Source organism: Cervus elaphus, chromosome X, assembly GCF_910594005.1.
Source record: "Cervus elaphus chromosome X, mCerEla1.1, whole genome shotgun sequence".
In the NCBI taxonomy this organism is placed as follows: domain Eukaryota; kingdom Metazoa; phylum Chordata; class Mammalia; order Artiodactyla; family Cervidae; genus Cervus; species Cervus elaphus.
Genome location: NC_057848.1, coordinates 59796305 through 59813883, shown reverse-complemented (window position 1 = coordinate 59813883; position 17579 = coordinate 59796305). Strand labels below are relative to the sequence as shown.

The window sequence follows — 17579 nt, the reverse complement described above, 5'->3', positions numbered from 1 at the left end:
GAAGATGGATTATGTCTTTTAGGAAGGGGGTGGGGTAGGGGAAGAAGGTTGATTACATCACCTGGCATGATTTATTGGGTACTACAATCATCTTCTCCCTCCCCAAATATCTTCTTCTACTCCCTGACAGGTCTGTGTCAGAGATTCATTACTTTGGGTTAATGTGGTTACCAAAGAGGAAAGTGGGGAGGAATAAATTAAGCATTTGGGATTAACACATACCAACTACTATACATAAAGTAGATAAACAACAAGATTCTACTGTATAGCACAGGGAACTATACTCAATATCTTGTAATAACCTATAATGGAAAAGAATCTGAAAAAATATATATCTGAATCACTTTGCCATACACTTGAAACATTGTAAATCAACTAGGCTTCAATAAAAAAACACTAGAAAAAAAATAAGCAATCTCATGTAAAATGCAGATACCTTGGGGAAAATTAATGTAGCCACTCTAACAGTCTTTCATACCTTTGGGATAAACCTCTTGGGTAAAGCAAGAAGGAAATAGTGCCAGAAGAAGAAAGTGGAAGAAAGAAAGAGGGAAATGAGGGGGGTGTGTTGTCATGGAAATTCCAGAAAGAACATTTGAAAGCGGTCAGACTGCTGAGGGCTGCAGAAGGGTCAGGGTATGGAGACCGAGAAGCCATGGGATGTCACAAAAAGGCAGTGATTGATGACTTTGAGAGAGTGACAAGGGTGCAGTTAGGGAGGGATCAATGGGGAGAAAAAGAAAGCAGCCAGTAATTTGGCAATAAAACGTCAAGAAATAAAGCCACAGGGGGCAGATGAAAGTCTATGAAATGGACAGGAGATGTGCCTATGCTAAAGGCAGCAGAAAAAGCGAGTTAGACAGAAGTGGCTGGAAGCAGGAGCAGGAGATAAGATGTCTGTAGAAGGAAGCCAACCAAGAGAAAGATGGGAGAGAATGCAGAACACTTGTTAGAAAAATTAGCCTTGAAAAGTTGCTCTTCTCAAGCAGGAGGAAGGAGATGGAGCTGGGCTTGAGGATAATTGTAGGTAAAATGGCTAGATGTGCAAGCCCAGCGCCATTTTTGGCATTTACTCACTGTATATCTGCTCAAGGAGTTCAGAGAAGCATTTGTGTCCAAAATTTCCTTTAGTGCCATTTAAAAAAGTATTTCCTTCTTTGTTTTATTTGAGTATAATAATTATTGTGTAGTTACTGATTAACAGTAATGTTAGGAAGAGTTTAACACATGTGTTAAGAGCAGCAGTCCCCAACCTTTTAGGCACCAGACATGGGTTTGGGGGACGACAATTTTTCTACGAACGGGAGAGGGGTGGCAGGATGGTCTGGGGATGATTCAAACACAATATATGTATTGTGCACTTTATTTCTATTATTATTACATCAGCTCCACTTCAGATCATCAGGCATTAGATCCCAGAGGTTGGGGACCCCTGTGTTAGAGCATAATAAATTTCTTATCACTTGAACCCCTTTATTTGGCCACTTTTCAAAGTAAAATCATTTTCACTTTGACAACCTTAAGACTTATATTGTGCTGTGGTTGCATCATGGGCGAGAAGGCATTAACAGTGTGACTTTTCAGGCTTCATGCTTGGGAAACAAGCATGGTCATTTGTATTTAACTGTTATGTATAGATGGACTTCCCAGGTGGTGCTAGTGGTACAGAACCCACCTGCCAATGCAGGAGATGGGGGTTCAATCCCCGGGTCAGAAAAGTCCCCTCAAAAGAAAATGGCAACCCATTCTGGTACTCTTGTCTGGAAAATTCCATGGACAGAAGAGCCTGGTGGGCTACAGCTCACGGGGTCACAAAGAGTCGGACACAACTGAGTGACTGAGCACACACGTTGTGTATAGGAAGGAGACAGATAAATTGGATTTATATACATTTCAAAGTACAATTAAACGAGTTTTGTACTTTTAAGTTGGGTATCTTTTTTAAAAAATCACTATTTGTGTTTCATTGCCTTATATAAGATCTATCTTATAAAAATTATTCCAGAAATTCTTTTTTTTTCCCAGAAATTCTTAATAAACAAAATGTGCAATTTCTGTTTACATGTAATCTTTTTCCCTCCACTTCAGGAAAAAGAGGAGCGGTACCTCATGTTATTTTCAAGTGTTTTGATAATGTTATCTGCAAGTCCTCGGATGAGTGGCTTTATTTATCAGGTTAGTAGATTTCATATAAAGCAACAAGACAGATAATGAAAACAGGTTTTCATCTAGATGCACCGTTTTCACTCTGGTATTAAGAGCCCCAGCCAGAAAAGGCAGGATGTTCTGACCCTTTGTATAATTAAACAATTTATGAGAGCAGATATTCCTTTGAACATAGACCTTTATGTTGGCATAATGAGTTTATCCTAAACCTCCACTGCTCTGGTTATGAGATAGGTCATAAATGTGTAAACAGAAATCAAAGTCTGCAACTAGGTAAATTAACAGCAGCATTTTCCAGGCCTAGATCATATCATTATTGCTGAGAAGATATAAAGCTGACACTTGCCTCTGTGATTGTCTTATTATAGTCACATTATATGACTCAAGTTTCTGAGATGAAGTCATTCAACTCCTTAGGAAATTAAGCTTCTTTCAGTTGACTCTCAAGACACTGCATATTATAAGTTATTGTTGCCTATCCTATCTTGGCCTAGCAATGACTAATTTTCATGAAATTTGAGTTTTTGCTTTGTTGACAGACTCTCCTGAAAATCTGTTAGAAGGGTAAACTGTGATTAAATCCTGACCTCATGATTTACAGTGTGTTAGCAAAACACAACCCACATTTCCCCGTTGCTTTCTTGTCTGATTAAAATTTAAAGCAGAGAAACACATTATCTATTGACAGACTGGAGAAATATGTCTCGCCAGAATTCAGCAGTGGTTCCTAAGAGGGTCAGAAAATCTAACAAAAACAGAGACATGTATAACCACAGAATTAATGGGGATATTCTTTTTCTGGTAGGGAAAAATACCAATAGCAGGAATGGTGGTGACTAGATTAGATGAAATTGAAGGGAATGACTCCACATTTGAAATCACAGGTAGGTAATTTTTTCTTCTTCGAATCCTTTTCGAAATGAAGTGGGGTTTAAATAAATAAATGCTATTATTTTCTGTTATATAGTCCATTAGCAAGTTTTCCATGGACATGGTAAAGTATATCCCATTTCCTTGGATAATTAGGTTACAGCAAGAGGAGGGAAGACTCGTGGTCATTCATGAGCCTCAGCTTTGCTATTAGTTTCAATCTTCTCTTGCATAAGAGCTAACAAATAACAAGATGAACTGATGTAAATATAGTTTTCTCTCCCTCTGTCATCTATTCCCTGGTGGCAGTGGAGCCAAAGATGTGAACTTTCATCAACAATTTTATCATCAGCCTATGAATTAGCAAGACTTGTGTTTCTAAAAAGTGCTGAAAAGCCATGAAACTTTCCTCACAGATTGAGCAATCTGCCACACCTTGGTCATGCCCCCCAACTGGCCTGTTGTCCCTTTAGCCAAACCTGTTTGATATCCATGTAATGGTTGCACGTTTTTCACTGATACAACTCAATGGCTAACACTAGGATGCTGGCCCCAGACCTTAACCCCTTCTTTCCCAATAAGGAGTCCGAGATTTGGTGTTGGCCTAAAGACCAGTCTTAGTTGGATCTGGCTTCATCTTTGATATTGGGTAAAGCAGTATGCTATTCTCCTTTTAGATTATGAACTAGATGGGCCCTGTGCTTAAATCTGGGGACTGAGTTTGTTTAGAGTGAAGTTTTATATTACTTCCAAGATTCTATAAGCAGTAGAAATCAAGGATGGTTTTTATAAATCAAATACGAGTATTTATATCTTTATTATCATGGCTTGTCTGTTCCTGATAGAAGAGTTTCAACAGGGTTAACTCATAGGTATGAAAACTTCTCAAGATAGACACCCAAGTCCTAGCTGCACGAAGTGTGTTTATGAATGAGGCAAGCTCAAGGTCATCCTTGTCTTTTGTTTCCAAATGCTCCTAATCGGGTGATCCAGGTAACATAGTAGAGAGAATTGTGGTCCACTGCAGCAACAACCAGGACTTCCAGGATTGGCTGGAGCATCTGTACAGGCTGATCAGAGGACCTGCCTCTTGCAGTTCATTATCGAAAACATCATCATCATCTTGTAGTGCTCACTCCGTAAGTAGTGTGTCTGTCCTGTCCAGGGATTATTGAGTCTCTTGTCAAATCCTGCCTACTGAGGACTTACAAGAGTGGTGAGCATGCCCTTAGCCTTTAGATAGTTTGGATATTTAGGATTAGAAGTACAGTCAAACCTCATTAATTCTGCTTTCTTGTTATGGGGGAGGTCCATCCCAATTAACACAGAGTTTGAGATATGCAGCTTTGTTTGACAGTTATTAAGGTACTCCAGCTGAACTGCTAGCAAAGTTTTTCTAACCAGAAGTCCTGCTAAGATGTTTTAGTGATAAACAGGATTTATTTTACTTAGCAACTGTTATGCTCATCAATGCTTCGGCTCCAATCCTTTGGCCACCTGATGCGCCGAGCTGACTCATTGGGAAAGACCCTGATGCTGAGAAAGATTGAAGGCAAAAGGAGAAGGGGGTGACAGAAGATGAGATGGTTAGATAGCATCACTGACTCAATGGACATGAATCTGCATAAACTCCGGGAGATAGCGAAGGACAGAGAAGCCTGGGGTGCTTCAATCCATGGGATCAGAAAGAGTCAGACACGACTTAGCAACTGAACAACAGCGTGCTCGTATTAATAATGTGCTAAGGCAAAAGAGATAGTTTACCTTCTTAAATACTTAAACATCTCCATGCAATCTCATTTATGCTATCACATTTCTTCATTAACCTTTAAGGGTAAACTTTGAGAGCTGCCTCCTTCTGCTTTATCACAGAGTTCACGGAATTTGAATTGATGAGATTTTACTGTACTTGCTGAGTGAGACTGAAGATGTGCTGTGTTGTCTGTTAACATTCAAACTTGTGATGCCCAAATTCCAGTTTTGAGCATAGTGTGTTGTGAGAAGAAAAGGGGCTTTTGGCATCAGATCTGGGTCCAAATCTTGACTTTGCCAATTGCTGACTGGTTACTTGGCTTTGCTAAAGTTTGCCGTAAGTTTTTCTGATGAAAATAACCTATGTAAGCACCTAATTGAGTGCCAAACACATGACTGAACTCATTAAATGTTGACTGTTATTCCACTTTCCTCCCTTTCAGGGGAAAAAGAACATCTGACTTGAAGGAAATTGCAGGACAGAGGGAGGGCGGGCTCATGGGATGTGGAGTCAGAGTTGTGCTGTTCCTCTGAGGCCCCAAGTCTTGACTGGAAAATGCCAGTCCTCCGACTGGAGACTTGTTTTCCCATCTTTTCCTTTCTGGGCCTGGCTTTTCAGATCCAACCAAGCTATTGTTGTTCTCTCACTGTGTGGCCCAGGATTGGGGTCATATGGCCAATTGCTACCATCTCATCAGACATTTTCCCAGTCTTTTAGCTCTACTGGACAGCCCCGAGGACCCTTGGAGCCTCCTCAAATTATAAAACCGTGGAGCTTAAGTTGTCTACGACCTGCACCTCCACTTAGACCGTCAGCAGCACTAGGTTATAAAGAGGTAATTTTGCTACATATGGTATAAAATGCTTCTGACAAGCTGATTTTGTAGCTTATTAGAAACAGTTCTGTGGGGATGTGCTAGAATTGATGGTAGGTGATATAGTCAGTCTTGAGTTGCCAGACTCAGTGATTTTTTTTTTAAATTTCTTAATTTTTCACTTCCCCATTGTCCATCTACACATATGTCTTAAATACCCACAGGCTTTCTGTGCAATGCCTGAGTTTCTCTGGTCTCCTCCTGAAGGGCCCCTGGTTTGCCTTTATGATGATATGAGAATTCTATAAATTGGTCATAATGTACATACATCTCAAACAAAAGTCACTTCATTAGCTGGAATTGCTAACCAAACAGACCCAATTCTGCATTTTGAATCATTTTGATCTATGAAACCAAATCAGTAAAAGTTTTATGGGACCAAACCCCGGGTCTAAACTATGAAAGTCTGAATTATTTGCTGCAGTTGGAAAGAAAGAATTTAATGAAAGGAGTGTCTTTAAAAAAAGAGGCTTCTAAGCAACAAGCCTAGAGGACATTTGATATTTGGGTAGAATGGGTATTTCAAGGTGTTTTTTTTTTCTTGTCTCGAAGTTGCAGTCAGGAAATGCCAGTCACTATCTTCTGAAACTGTGTGGAGTGTTACCTTTTCCATCCAAACTTTTTTTTCCCCTAGCACGGTTCTCATCATTCCAGCTTTCAGAAAAGATCCTCATTTATTAGTAACTGTTCTTTAAATAGGTCTTACCACATGAAGATTTAAGTTCATGACAGTTATGAGATGTGTCTTAGAATTACGGTGCCAAGGCAGCATATATTTTTGTACCAGATGTGTGTTTTTTATGTGTGATGCAGACTTAGCTCAGTTTTGAGTTTGTTTTGATTTAAAACACCATGCCATTGTTTCACTTCTTGCCTCCAATGCTTAGTGCAGTAAAAGTAGAACTATGTTTGGATACAAGAGGATTTTTTGATCTTTTCAACATGACATGATAGGAAAATAATCCTTGAGCTGAATCTTTATTATGTACCTCTATTCAGAATTTGGCCAGAAAACAGCCCCAGAGATTGGCTTTGGAAATTGATCGGTGATTCCTGCAATCATCCAATTTTCTCCTCTGATTACCTTAACCAGGAGTGCCACTTCATAGTTACCTAAGTCCCCTTTTTAATGATGGATATTTTGTAATTGTCAGTTACTAAATTCAAATTAAGGTGAGCTTTGAAGGGTAAAGTTGACTTAATCCTTCACAGAACTAATCCATTAAAACTAAGGCATGATCACTTTGTTTCTGCTGGGAGAAGTGAGTTATTAATATGTTCTTACTATATAGTGTGTATTTCAGTAATTTTCAGCATTTGTAATTCTGCACAGAACTGTATTCCTTGGGCTTTTGCATGATGATATTGCATCTGAAACTAATGTGGGAAACATGATGATATTCTCTCTGTGTAATTTATGATAACACTAACATTTCAAATGTTGTTTTAGAATTATTGATAAATGGATTTGGTCACTATAACCATCGACCTCTCACGCTCATCTTCTCTTTCTTTACATATTCACTTTAGAGGATGTCTTATATCTTAAAGGTAAGGGTAGAACAATATCTTTGGTGTACAGTGACATCATTTAATGCTGTGCTGTAATCTTTGATGAATGAAGCTTTCCTTTATGCTTGTTTTGTCCCTTTTTACAATTGGTAGCTAAAATATGAAGATACATTTCTGACATGTAAGTACTTTCTTCAAAAAAGCAGGCTCTTGGGAAATATGTACAAAAATGAAAAACTCACGCTTGACAAAAATAACAGGAAAAATAGAAATAGCATGTAAAATGTCTGTTTTCCATGGGCTTTTTTTTTTTTGCTATTTCTACTGTTATTTTTGTCATATGTGAGTTTTTCATGTCTGTCTGCTTTCTAAGGAAATCACTGAGGCTAACAGGAAGAAATTAAATTCTTTGTTGCATTTATTTTTAAGGTAGCAATTGTTATCCATTCATCCTGTACATACATTGCATGGGAGGTTAGAATAAGATGATCACTGTTTACTTGGATACTTTACGAGCACTTTTTAGACTTTCTGGTTATTCATATGGCAAATCCAACAATTCATATATCTTTTATCTGCTAATTAAAAATATGCCTTGCTTGGCTGTAGGTACATTACATGTAACCCCAAATTATTTATCAGGAAATCTTTCATTTGGCTATTCTCTCTGAATACAGGGAATGTACTTAGTCTCTCTGCCTTAATTTTCCTGTCTCGCAAATGGAAGTTGATATTCTTCTTTGTGGGACTGTTGCTAAGGAGAATTTATTAGTTTTGAAGCTCTTTGAAAAGTGGTCTATACCCCACTAATAGTTATAATTGTTATTTCATTCCCTTAAAACTGTATCAATGGGGAGTATAAACCCAGTTAGGAGTAGTGTTATTTCTCTAGGAGTGACATCCATTACCATCTCTCCAGATGGTACCCTAAAGGCACTTGGCCTCCTGCATCTGCAGTTGTGGCCCATGCCATTCTTGGAGCCATTTTTATTGTGTATAGTATTAAATTTTGATACCCTCCTAAGTGAAACTGTAAAAATCAGAGAGCCATTCTACTTAATTTCATTTGCTGTTTTTAATTTGCTTTTTTTTTGCGGGGGGTGGGCGGGGGGAGAACCTTAATTCATGAAGAAACCTCTACCCTTATAGGAGTCTAGTAAAAGCCCCAAAACGATGAAGAAGTTTCTTCATAAAAGAAAGACCGAAAGAAAACCATCAGAGGAGGAATATGTCATCCGGAAAAGTATGTATGTGTTTTTTATTTTTAGAAAGTTGATTATAGATGAGGAATTTTTTGAAAGCAGAAGATTCCAGCAGTGTGTTCTCAGCATCATCTTGCCCATAGGGAAAAACGCATGCGAAAGCTTGGCCTCCTTTAAGACTTTGGAATAAGCTGTCTCCTGCTGCTTTTCACCTGGATGGTTTTTGTGTTGACTATTTGGCCTTACCTGGTGTAGAAACACTAAAGGGACCTATTTGCCGTGGATACAGTTTTCTGTTCTTAGTTTCTGAATGCCTGAGATATTTGCCTTTACTGAGACTGACTCAGTAGACCCGAAGGGAGTTTAATGTTCAGTGATGTTTTCAGTTAGTCAAGGAATCTGCCTGCTGGCATATAGAAATAGGGCTGGATTTAGAGACAGTCTGCAAAGTCAGTCAGCCAGTGGATACGTACACATTTGCCTCTGTGGCTGGAAACAAGGCACTCTGGGACACACATGAAGGAGCAAGTGATGCTTCCCAAATGGGTGACAGAGCTGTGCGTATCAGTCAGAAGTAGTCTGGATAAACCCTTTGCTAGACTTTAGCTTCTGTATCCTCCATCCCCTACCCCACTCCTAGGTCTGCACATGAGTGTGTTAACAGTCACTTTTAGGATGAGTTGGAGGGGCTTGGGGAGGAGAGGGAGAATCAATGACTAGCCTGGCTGGTTGGGAAAAAAATGTATTGTGTTAGTGATGGAAAGCTTCCTTAGAGAAGGTGAGCCTTGAAATTTGATGGTGAGGAAGGGCGTGGTGTATCAGCTGAGAACTGAGGCCAACGCCAAGCACAGTGCTGGCCCTGTAAACCTCTGAGACACTTGGAAGACCCTCTAATTTAGTGTTCCGAGCGGCTTCCAGAGCAGACCACTCTCGGTGCTGAACTCACTGGTGCTGACCGCAGAGCTCCTCAGGGCTACTGTCACTCTCGCTCCACCATGACAGCTGGTCAGCTTTTCTCTCCCGCCTTGCATGAACACCATTGGTCAAAGAAGCCAGTGCCCAGCACCCGCGTGCATCATTTCAAGGGTCCAGAGGCGTGTATCTCTGTGAAAAGTCACGATTCGTTACATTTGACAGGTACCGCTGCTCTGGAAGAAGATGCTCAGATTCTGAAGGTGATTGAAGCTTACTGTACCAGTGCAAGCTTTCCACAAGGCCATGCCTCAAGTAGGTCCCCCCAGCCACTTTCTCTAATGAGTGATGTTTCTTCGCTACTGCTTACTGCCTCTTGGAAAAAGAGCAAAGCAACCCAGATGGGCTGCAGGGTGTGGAAAGCAGGTGACTTGCAGCAGAGGAGTGGGTACAAGGCTGCATCTTTCAGATAAGCTGATTTTAGCTACCAAGCGGTTTGTTTACCCACTGTTTCTTTTCACCCAGAGAGAAAGAGAGATGCAAGAATAAAAAAAAGTTGGAGGTGATAGAAATGAAAAAAAAATTTTTTTAAAGCCAATTTCCTTTGAAGTACACAAATACCTTCACCAACACTAGTTAGGAATTAAAGAGCCCAAAGGGTTCCTGTGTCTGTGAACTGATGCTAATCTCTTCTTATAGGCAGATTTGGAAAGGAAGTCAAAATATTATCTTTGATCAGCTGCATATTTAAGCAAACAGAGCTTCACCAAGCTCAAGTTTCAGAGTTGCTCTGAAAATCTGGAAATGTAGCTGCTTAGCAGGGCCTGTTGAGAGTGTCTACAATTTATCAGGGACCTATTAGCTGAGGGTATTTCCCCCAGCCACTTTCAGGCTACAGACTGAAAGTGAGATGATGTTTTCTGATTCTTCCTTGTGCTTTTATAAAAGACATGTCACATGGCTCATGTCCTTGGCCTTTCATTATTAGAGACATTAAGGATACCTGGTGTGAGGGTCTTGCCTCTGCGGAAGACATGAACTCTCCCTAAGGCTCCACTGGGACAGCCACTGAGCCCATGCTTGAGCGTGGGCAGGGCTTCCTCGGTGAACCACCCTGAGGGGTACTGTCAAAGTGACATGTCTCCAAGGGCATCATGGGAAAAGCATTCTATGTGGACTTTGATACATTTGACTTTGAAGGGGAGACTGTCACACCTTGTACTTCTCAGACCCAACCTGGCTGCAACCCTGGGCATGCCTAGCCCTAATAACAAGATTCCAGGAGCCAGAAAAGGCAAGTGAGAGCAGTTTTTTATTGTATAAACCAGGAAAGAGAGGGACACAAGGAGACACTAGAAGCAGCAGTCCTCCTATGATATCTGACCTCACCTCCTGCCTCCTCCTGTCTTCACTCTGATAGAGACAGGAAATTTGCTCAGAGGTGCAGGCAGGCATTCTGGCCTCAAGAGTCACATTGTTTGCCCTCCTCCCTGGCTTCCCTTTTAAGAGTGGAAAGTGTCTAGCACAGTGCTTGGCACGCAGTAAGCCATTTAGCATCATGGTGTCATGGCGACCGACACCATACATCCCTCTCCAGCCAAAAGTCCTGCTCCCCTAAAACTGATCCCTACTGTTTCTTGCTGCATCCAGTTGGTTGGTCATTCAGCCAGTCTGCTACCCACTTATTAAGCACCTACAAAGTCTTGGGCCCTGCAGGAGACAGAGACACATCTGCTTCGAGAAAGGCGTGGAGACTGAGTGAAGGCAGTGAGTGTTCAGAAATTGAAGGGAATTGGCTTAGAAGAGAGGAAGCCAGTGGTTCAAGGAAACAGAAGATTAAGGGATCTAGCTCTCAGAGGAAGGATCCAGAAGGGAAGTAGAGGTTGGTGGTGCAGGAGAGCTGTCTGGTCAGGTCCCATGGCTGCTCTGTCACCTTTTCCATCCCAGAGCCGGGAGATGGTGAGCAGACAGTGGTCAGGACGCCTGCATCTTTGCAGCTGTTGCGATCATCTCCCCACCCCCCACTCTACCCTTCATCAAAATGGTCTCCACTGACTCTACCTCACCCTGTAAGATGGTAAAGAGAACAAATGGGGGTGAATGATGCTTCTGAAGACCTTTTAAGCATGTTGCATCCCCATGTAGTGTTATGTTCTGCATGATTTTTACTAAAATACAAAACACAGAGATGGGCAGGGAAGAATGGTTGCTGGCCAGCTCTTTGCTTTGGAGGAGGCAGAACAGGAAAGGAGGAGCCCTTGGTTGAGGACAGTCTCACAGCAGCCTTTTCACATTGTTTCTGAATACAAAATGTGCCCCTGCCCCCAGGGTTGAAACAGTGTATTCGGCCATTTTGAATTCCTCATGTCTGAAAGATTTCATCAGAAAATGTGACTGCTCTTGGGGTGCCGGTCAGCCAGATGCCGTCAACAAAGACCCCTCAAAATCAATCGTAGAAAGGAACAAACCCCCAGTAGTCTCCCCTAGTAATCTCCCTCCCCTGCCTCTCGCTACCCTTGCCTGTAGGTGCTCGCAAAGATTCCATTCCCCAAGTCTTACTCCCCGAAGAGGAGAAACTCATCGTTGAAGAAACCAGAAGCAACGGCCAGACCATCATTGAAGAAAAGTGAGTAGAGCTGGCTAAACCTTTTCTGATATTTCCAGGGGCTGAAAAGAAGGTTCCAGCACACCAAGCCTGCACTGAAGGGCAGACCCTCCTCATCAGAGAATGAGGCCCTCTTGGTTGATCATACAGTTAGGAGCCCAGGGAGGGCTGCTCCCACAACAAAGAGAAGGAGAAAGGAGAGGCAGAGGGGGCAGCCAGCTCCCCGGACAGGAAGGAACTTCAGAATACAAAGGAATACCACTCCAGATGGGTTTGGGAGGCATTGGGAAGGCCACAGCACCAATTCCCCCGCTCATGGCGATGCCCCTCACATTTATGGACTCAGGCACTGGACTTTCAATACTTGACCTCATTTAAACTCCTACAGCAATCCAATGAGATACATTGCTTTCACCACCATTACAGATGAGGAAATTGTGATTCAAGAAAGTTATGTCCTTGACCTACCTTTGCACAGTAATGAGGGTGACCTACCAGGGGAAAATCAGGTTAAGTACTTGTTTAAACTTGAGTCATTTCTGAAGTCAGGCCTAAATTTGCATAAGACAGCTTGTTTCATAGCGCTTGGCACCGTCAATATATTTTTCCATCTGGTGTATGAAGTGATACGGCCAAATGGTAAAGCACTTGGGCTCAAGAGAAGAACAGCCCTGGTTCAAGTCCAGATTCTGGTACTTGTTAGCTGTGTGACTTGGGGCAAGTTCCTTCCCTTTTCTCTGCCTCAGTTGCCTCATCTATAAACTGGATGTGATAATAATACTTTCAGGGTTGTTGTGAGGTTAAATGGAATAAGTACAAAGGCTAGCACATGATAATCACTCAATAAGTGATGATCATATAGTAATAGTTATTTACTCAATAGTAATAGTTATTAAGTCAATAATAGTAATAATGTAATTACTATCATTATGGCTACATTCACCTGCCCAACGACTTTATGAGGCTTTCAGGGAATGGGTTACTATCCCCATTTTGTATGTGAAGAAAATGAGACCAAGAGAGGGTGAGAAGAAAACTGGTTACCCAAGGTTAGAGGACTGGTAAGTTGTAGAATAAGTGGAACTCCGATCTCCAAAGTCCTTGTCCAGGGAGAGAGAGAGAGAGGGAATGACTCTTCTACAACTCAGCCAAGATGCTTTATCCCTTTTGGAATATGTGGAATCTTCCAGAAATAATGCCCTGACTTTGTGTCATGTACGCTGGTGAGAAGGGCAATGCACTCGTGCAGATATTATAGGCTAGGCAGGGCCTGGTGACACCTCTCATTACAGTATGTCAGGTGATGCACCTCTCTTCCCCCAAGAGAGAAATCAGAACCTTACGAGTAGCCCTAGTCTCTTTTTTTTTTTAACTTTTTTCTTTTTAAAAATTGAAGTAGAGTTGATATACAATAATATATAAGTTACAGGTGTACAATATACTAGTCGCTTTTTCCGTACTCACCCGAGCTGGGAAGTGAGCAGTGGAGGAGAGAAGTAATAGAAAAAGTGTGGTGACTCGGCATTGGAATGAGCTGATGTGACGGTGGTTGTTAGCCCATGAAAATGAGGGACACAAGGGCCATTCATAGCAGTATCTCTCCCCATCCTCCAGAAAGGTCACTGGTTTTCAGAAACTGTATTTCTATAAAGCTGCTTTTCTTCTTAAGTATCACTTAATACTTTGATGCCAGCTATTAATCTCTGAACTTTATGTTCTAGGAGCCTTGTCGATACTGTTTATGCCTTGAAGGATGAGGTCAAAGAGCTGAAACAGGTAATGAAATTTCTCAGATCCTAACAGGCCTGCTCCCTCTTCCCTGCCACGCATGGATAAACACCCTCAGGAGAAAGCCAGGAACAAGGTGGTGAGGTGGGGATTCTTATTTCCCTGTGTCATCCAGGTGGGTTTTGTAGATTTTACCATGTGGAATTCAATTTCTGAGGCTTGCTTATATACCTATTTAGCGTTTAAAATAGGGTCCCAAACTTAGTTGCAACTTTCATGTTCCCTGACATTTGCAAACAGAATTTAAGAAAAGATAAGTCATTCATGAGCAAGTGTAAATAGAACCATAAGTCATGAATTGTGGGTTCCTCTGTCACTCTTCCTTGAGTTTGAAGACTGCCTGTACTTGGTGATGGGGTAAAGGATGGATCGTAGGGAGAGAGACCAGAAGCTGGAAGATCACTTAGGAGGCTATTACAGAACTCAGGGTGAGACATGATGAAGTCCTGAGCTGAGGAGAGAGAGCTGCTGAGGCTGCAGAGGAGGGACATGGAAGTAAAGGAGGTATATCACCGAGTTAGAGTCTGTGGAAAATGGTGCTGTGATGTGGGAATTAAGAAAGACCCAGAGGGCTTCCCTGGTGGCTCAGTGGTAAAGAGTCCACTTGCCAGTGCAGGAGACACGGGTTTGATCCCTGACCCAGGAAGATCCCACATGCCCCAGCGTAGCTAGGCCTGGGCACCACGGCTATTGAGCCTGTGCTGTAGAGCCCATGTGCCACAGCTGCTGAAGCCTGCATGCCTAGAGCCCATGCTCTGCAACAAAGGAAGCCACTGCAATGAGAAACCTGTGCACCACAACTGGAGAGTGGCCCCTACTCTCCAAAACTAGAGTAAAGCCCGTGCAGCAACGAAGACTCAGCACAGCCAAAAATAAAATAAATAAATAAAATTATTTAAAAAATAAAAAGAGAGAAAGAGCCAGAGATGGAAGATGAAACTTTTTCATCTGGGTATGTACTTTGATATGGTGGTACCCTTCATGAAAATCAGAAACTACAGGAGGAAGAGATGTTTGGGTGATGGGGGAGATACTGGGTTCACTTTAGAACATAATGAACTTGAGGGCCTTATAACAAGTGTAGGCGGAAATATCAAGTTGGCCCTGGGGGCTGTGGACCTGGTGCTCCTGAGCTGAGATGAGGTCAGTGCCAGAGAGAATTGGGGTGGCCTCTTCATAGATACTTGAATTGAAAGAAAAGAAACAGTAGGCGAAAAGAGTGAGTCAGAAGAGGGCCCAGGCCAGAGCCCTAGAGAATGCTTGTCTCCAATTTCAGGGATTGGTCAGCAAGAAGTAGAACAATCCAGAAGCTGCTGAGGGAGAAGAGTTTGAGGAGGGAGAGTGTCCTCAGTGGTGAAGGCTGCTAAGAGGTTGAGTATGAGGAGCCCTGTGGCAGGGACTGTTTGTTTGGTAACCAATCAGCCTTTTCCCATCATAGGAGAATAAAAGAATGAAGCAGTGCCTGGAGGAAGAGTTGAAATCAAGAAGGGACCTAGAGAAGCTGGTCCGGAGGCTGCTGAAGCAAACTGATGAGTGTATTCGGGCCGAGTCCAGTAGCAAGACCTCCATTCTCCCATAACCATCACTGTGCGGCTGGCAGAGGGTGCCTGTAGGGTGTCGGGAAATGTCCAGCTGAGTGATCTGACTCAGTTTGCTCACTTCTCTGGTTTTTATTTCATATCTTAGTCTGTGTGTGTGTGTGTGTTTGGACGAGTGTTTGTGGTTGTTTGGTTATTGGTTGGGTGTTTATTTTTTTGACAGGAGTAAAAAAGCAAGAGGGGGTGGGAGAAGTCTCCCCAGAGTCTTTTCCAATAGTAAGCAAAGGGAAGCTATTGTAGGCAGATGACTCACAGGGTCTTCAGATGGCCTTCAACTCATAGTGCCTCTTTACCAGCCATTATCCTTGGGTCACTCTTGTTGGGCTGGCTGCTCTCCCCAAGTGGCTGGCCACGGCTTATTAAATGTGAACTTGACTTTCCCCCTAATGCTTCCCTCTACCTGGCAGTCCCTCAGTACCTAATTTACTGAAGGCAACATTTCTGGAACTCTGACTGGGGAAGGTGAAAGGCAAATATGTTTGCCCAATGATCCAGCTGCCCTTCCCTGACCCAGCCTGTGCCACCCTCAATACCCACTTTTTAAAATGACTACCCTGTGTTGTCTATAAGACCAAGAAAACTGTAGCACCCTTCCTCCTTTCGTGTTGGTTTATGTTTCCATTCTGTGGGGCAGAAGCTCTGGTCACCCACGCCAACACCAAATCCATTAGCAGCCTGCACTGGAGTGTCTTTCCCTCAGTAGCCGACTTGCCCATCTCTTGCCAGTGCATGCTAGGTTTTGTCCCTGGCCTTCTGCCTTGTGTAGAAGTTTTCTATTTCCCCAGTGCTTTAAGCCAACCATCCCAATCGGTGTGTAAACTGGTTTGTGTGTGCTTTTGCTTTTTTAAAATGTAAACTGTGAGCAGTTCCTTTTATCTATGTCACATATTCAAGTTGCAACTTCTCATCCTTCAGTCTACACTGAGGTGATGTGGCGCCCTAGCAGACAGCTTTAATTCCCTTGATTGTCCTCCCATATATGCTGTGAGATGCTGTAATAATCATCAGCCTCTTTGAGTAGGACTCTAAGCTTGATTTGCAGATTTGTGCTGTTGGGCCAGTTTGTACAGCTGAAAGGAAAGGGCCCCTCTAGTAGCTCTGTGCTGGTTCCTAGCAAAGCTGATTATTTGGAACTGGTTTACTCAAGTTGTTCATCGAATCAAACCCTTGCTGAGGGTTTCTAATATCTGAGAAATTAGAACTGTGATAAACCGGGTGTAGAAGACGGTCATGGCAGGGCAGCACACATCCAAATCCAGCACAGTTGAAGTTGCAACCTGCCCCTGTCTCTCCCCAAAAGAGGCAATTTGGCCAGATGGGGGAGATCGCTGGAAAGAGAGGTCAAGGACCAATGGACAGATCAAAGTTGTCTCCCAGATACATTCAGTAGGTACTTATAACTATGGGTTTTGCAAATGTTGTTTAGAAACCAAACTTGAACTCCTCAGCTTGCTAAGCCCTTTTCCTTTTTAGTACGGGGCGGGGGGGGGGGGGTGGTCTCAACTCCCATAGCTACCTGTTATGGGGCTGTTGACTGCTTGCCACACAGCAGAAATTACATCATCCACAGGAAATGGACTTTTCCTGCAGACCAATCTCAGCCAACCACACACAGCTGTCTTTGGAAGCTGAAGACTGAAGAAGACTTCTTGGAATGGCTGTGTTCTGTTTTTAGTCCAATGATTTAGACATGCCATCCTTCACTTCCAGATGAAAAACAACAATAACAACACAGATCGTAGCATCTGCCCTGTCTGTGGTTAGTCAATGGCTTGCAATAAATGTGCAAACTATATCTGTAGGAAACATTTTTTGTGATTACAAATACTTTAGTTGATAAGGTATATAGGATTGCTTAAAATATTGAAAGGTCTTTATTTTAAAGTGATGTGTCTATATGCATGTTTTGGGGGTGTGGCCCTTCTGATGAGAGGCCCTGGGTATTCTGGGTAATGTAGCTTTTGCAGAGTGGTGTCCACGCTCACACTCAATAATCCTATACAGGAAATGAAGCCATGTTAACCTGACAGCAGTGTCTCCATAGTTGTGTTGTTTACAATACTCTATAAATGGGTCCCTGTTACCCTGTAGTTAAACTGCTACCCTTCGAGGCCTTTCAGTTCCTCTTCTGTCGTGTCCCTTCTTACACAAGCTCAAATTTTCTAACTTGTTTTTATTTTGAAGACTTTTAAAATGGACATTTTCAATAAATAAGAATAACAATGCTTTATAAAATAAGTCCTGTGTTTCTTCTTCTTTTTCTTTCTTCCTTTTTTTTTTTTTTTTTTTTTTGCTCACT

General features: G+C 42.2%; 1 protein-coding gene across 7 annotated transcripts in view; it reads left to right on the top strand.

Annotated features, from left to right (window-relative positions):
* The window catches only part of ARHGEF6 (Rac/Cdc42 guanine nucleotide exchange factor 6), a 116183-nt gene extending 98665 nt beyond the window's left edge, over positions 1-17518 (top strand). For 4 of the 7 annotated variants that reach the window (XM_043897859.1, XM_043897863.1, XM_043897866.1 and 1 more), the window contains 10 exons: positions 2089-2175; positions 2972-3050; positions 4030-4175; positions 5499-5624; positions 7194-7214; positions 8325-8418; positions 9515-9604; positions 11816-11915; positions 13616-13670; positions 15121-17518. In XM_043897859.1, the coding sequence (XP_043753794.1) occupies positions 2089-2175; positions 2972-3050; positions 4030-4175; positions 5499-5624; positions 7194-7214; positions 8325-8418; positions 9515-9604; positions 11816-11915; positions 13616-13670; positions 15121-15261 (939 nt within the window). In that variant the 3' untranslated portion in view covers positions 15262-17518. The remainder of the gene's footprint in view (positions 1-2088; positions 2176-2971; positions 3051-4029; positions 4176-5498; positions 5625-7193; positions 7215-8324; positions 8419-9514; positions 9605-11815; positions 11916-13615; positions 13671-15120) is intronic. The other 3 variants (XM_043897861.1, XM_043897860.1, XM_043897862.1) reach the window with 3 other exon arrangements.
* Positions 17519-17579: the final 61 nt, after the last annotated feature.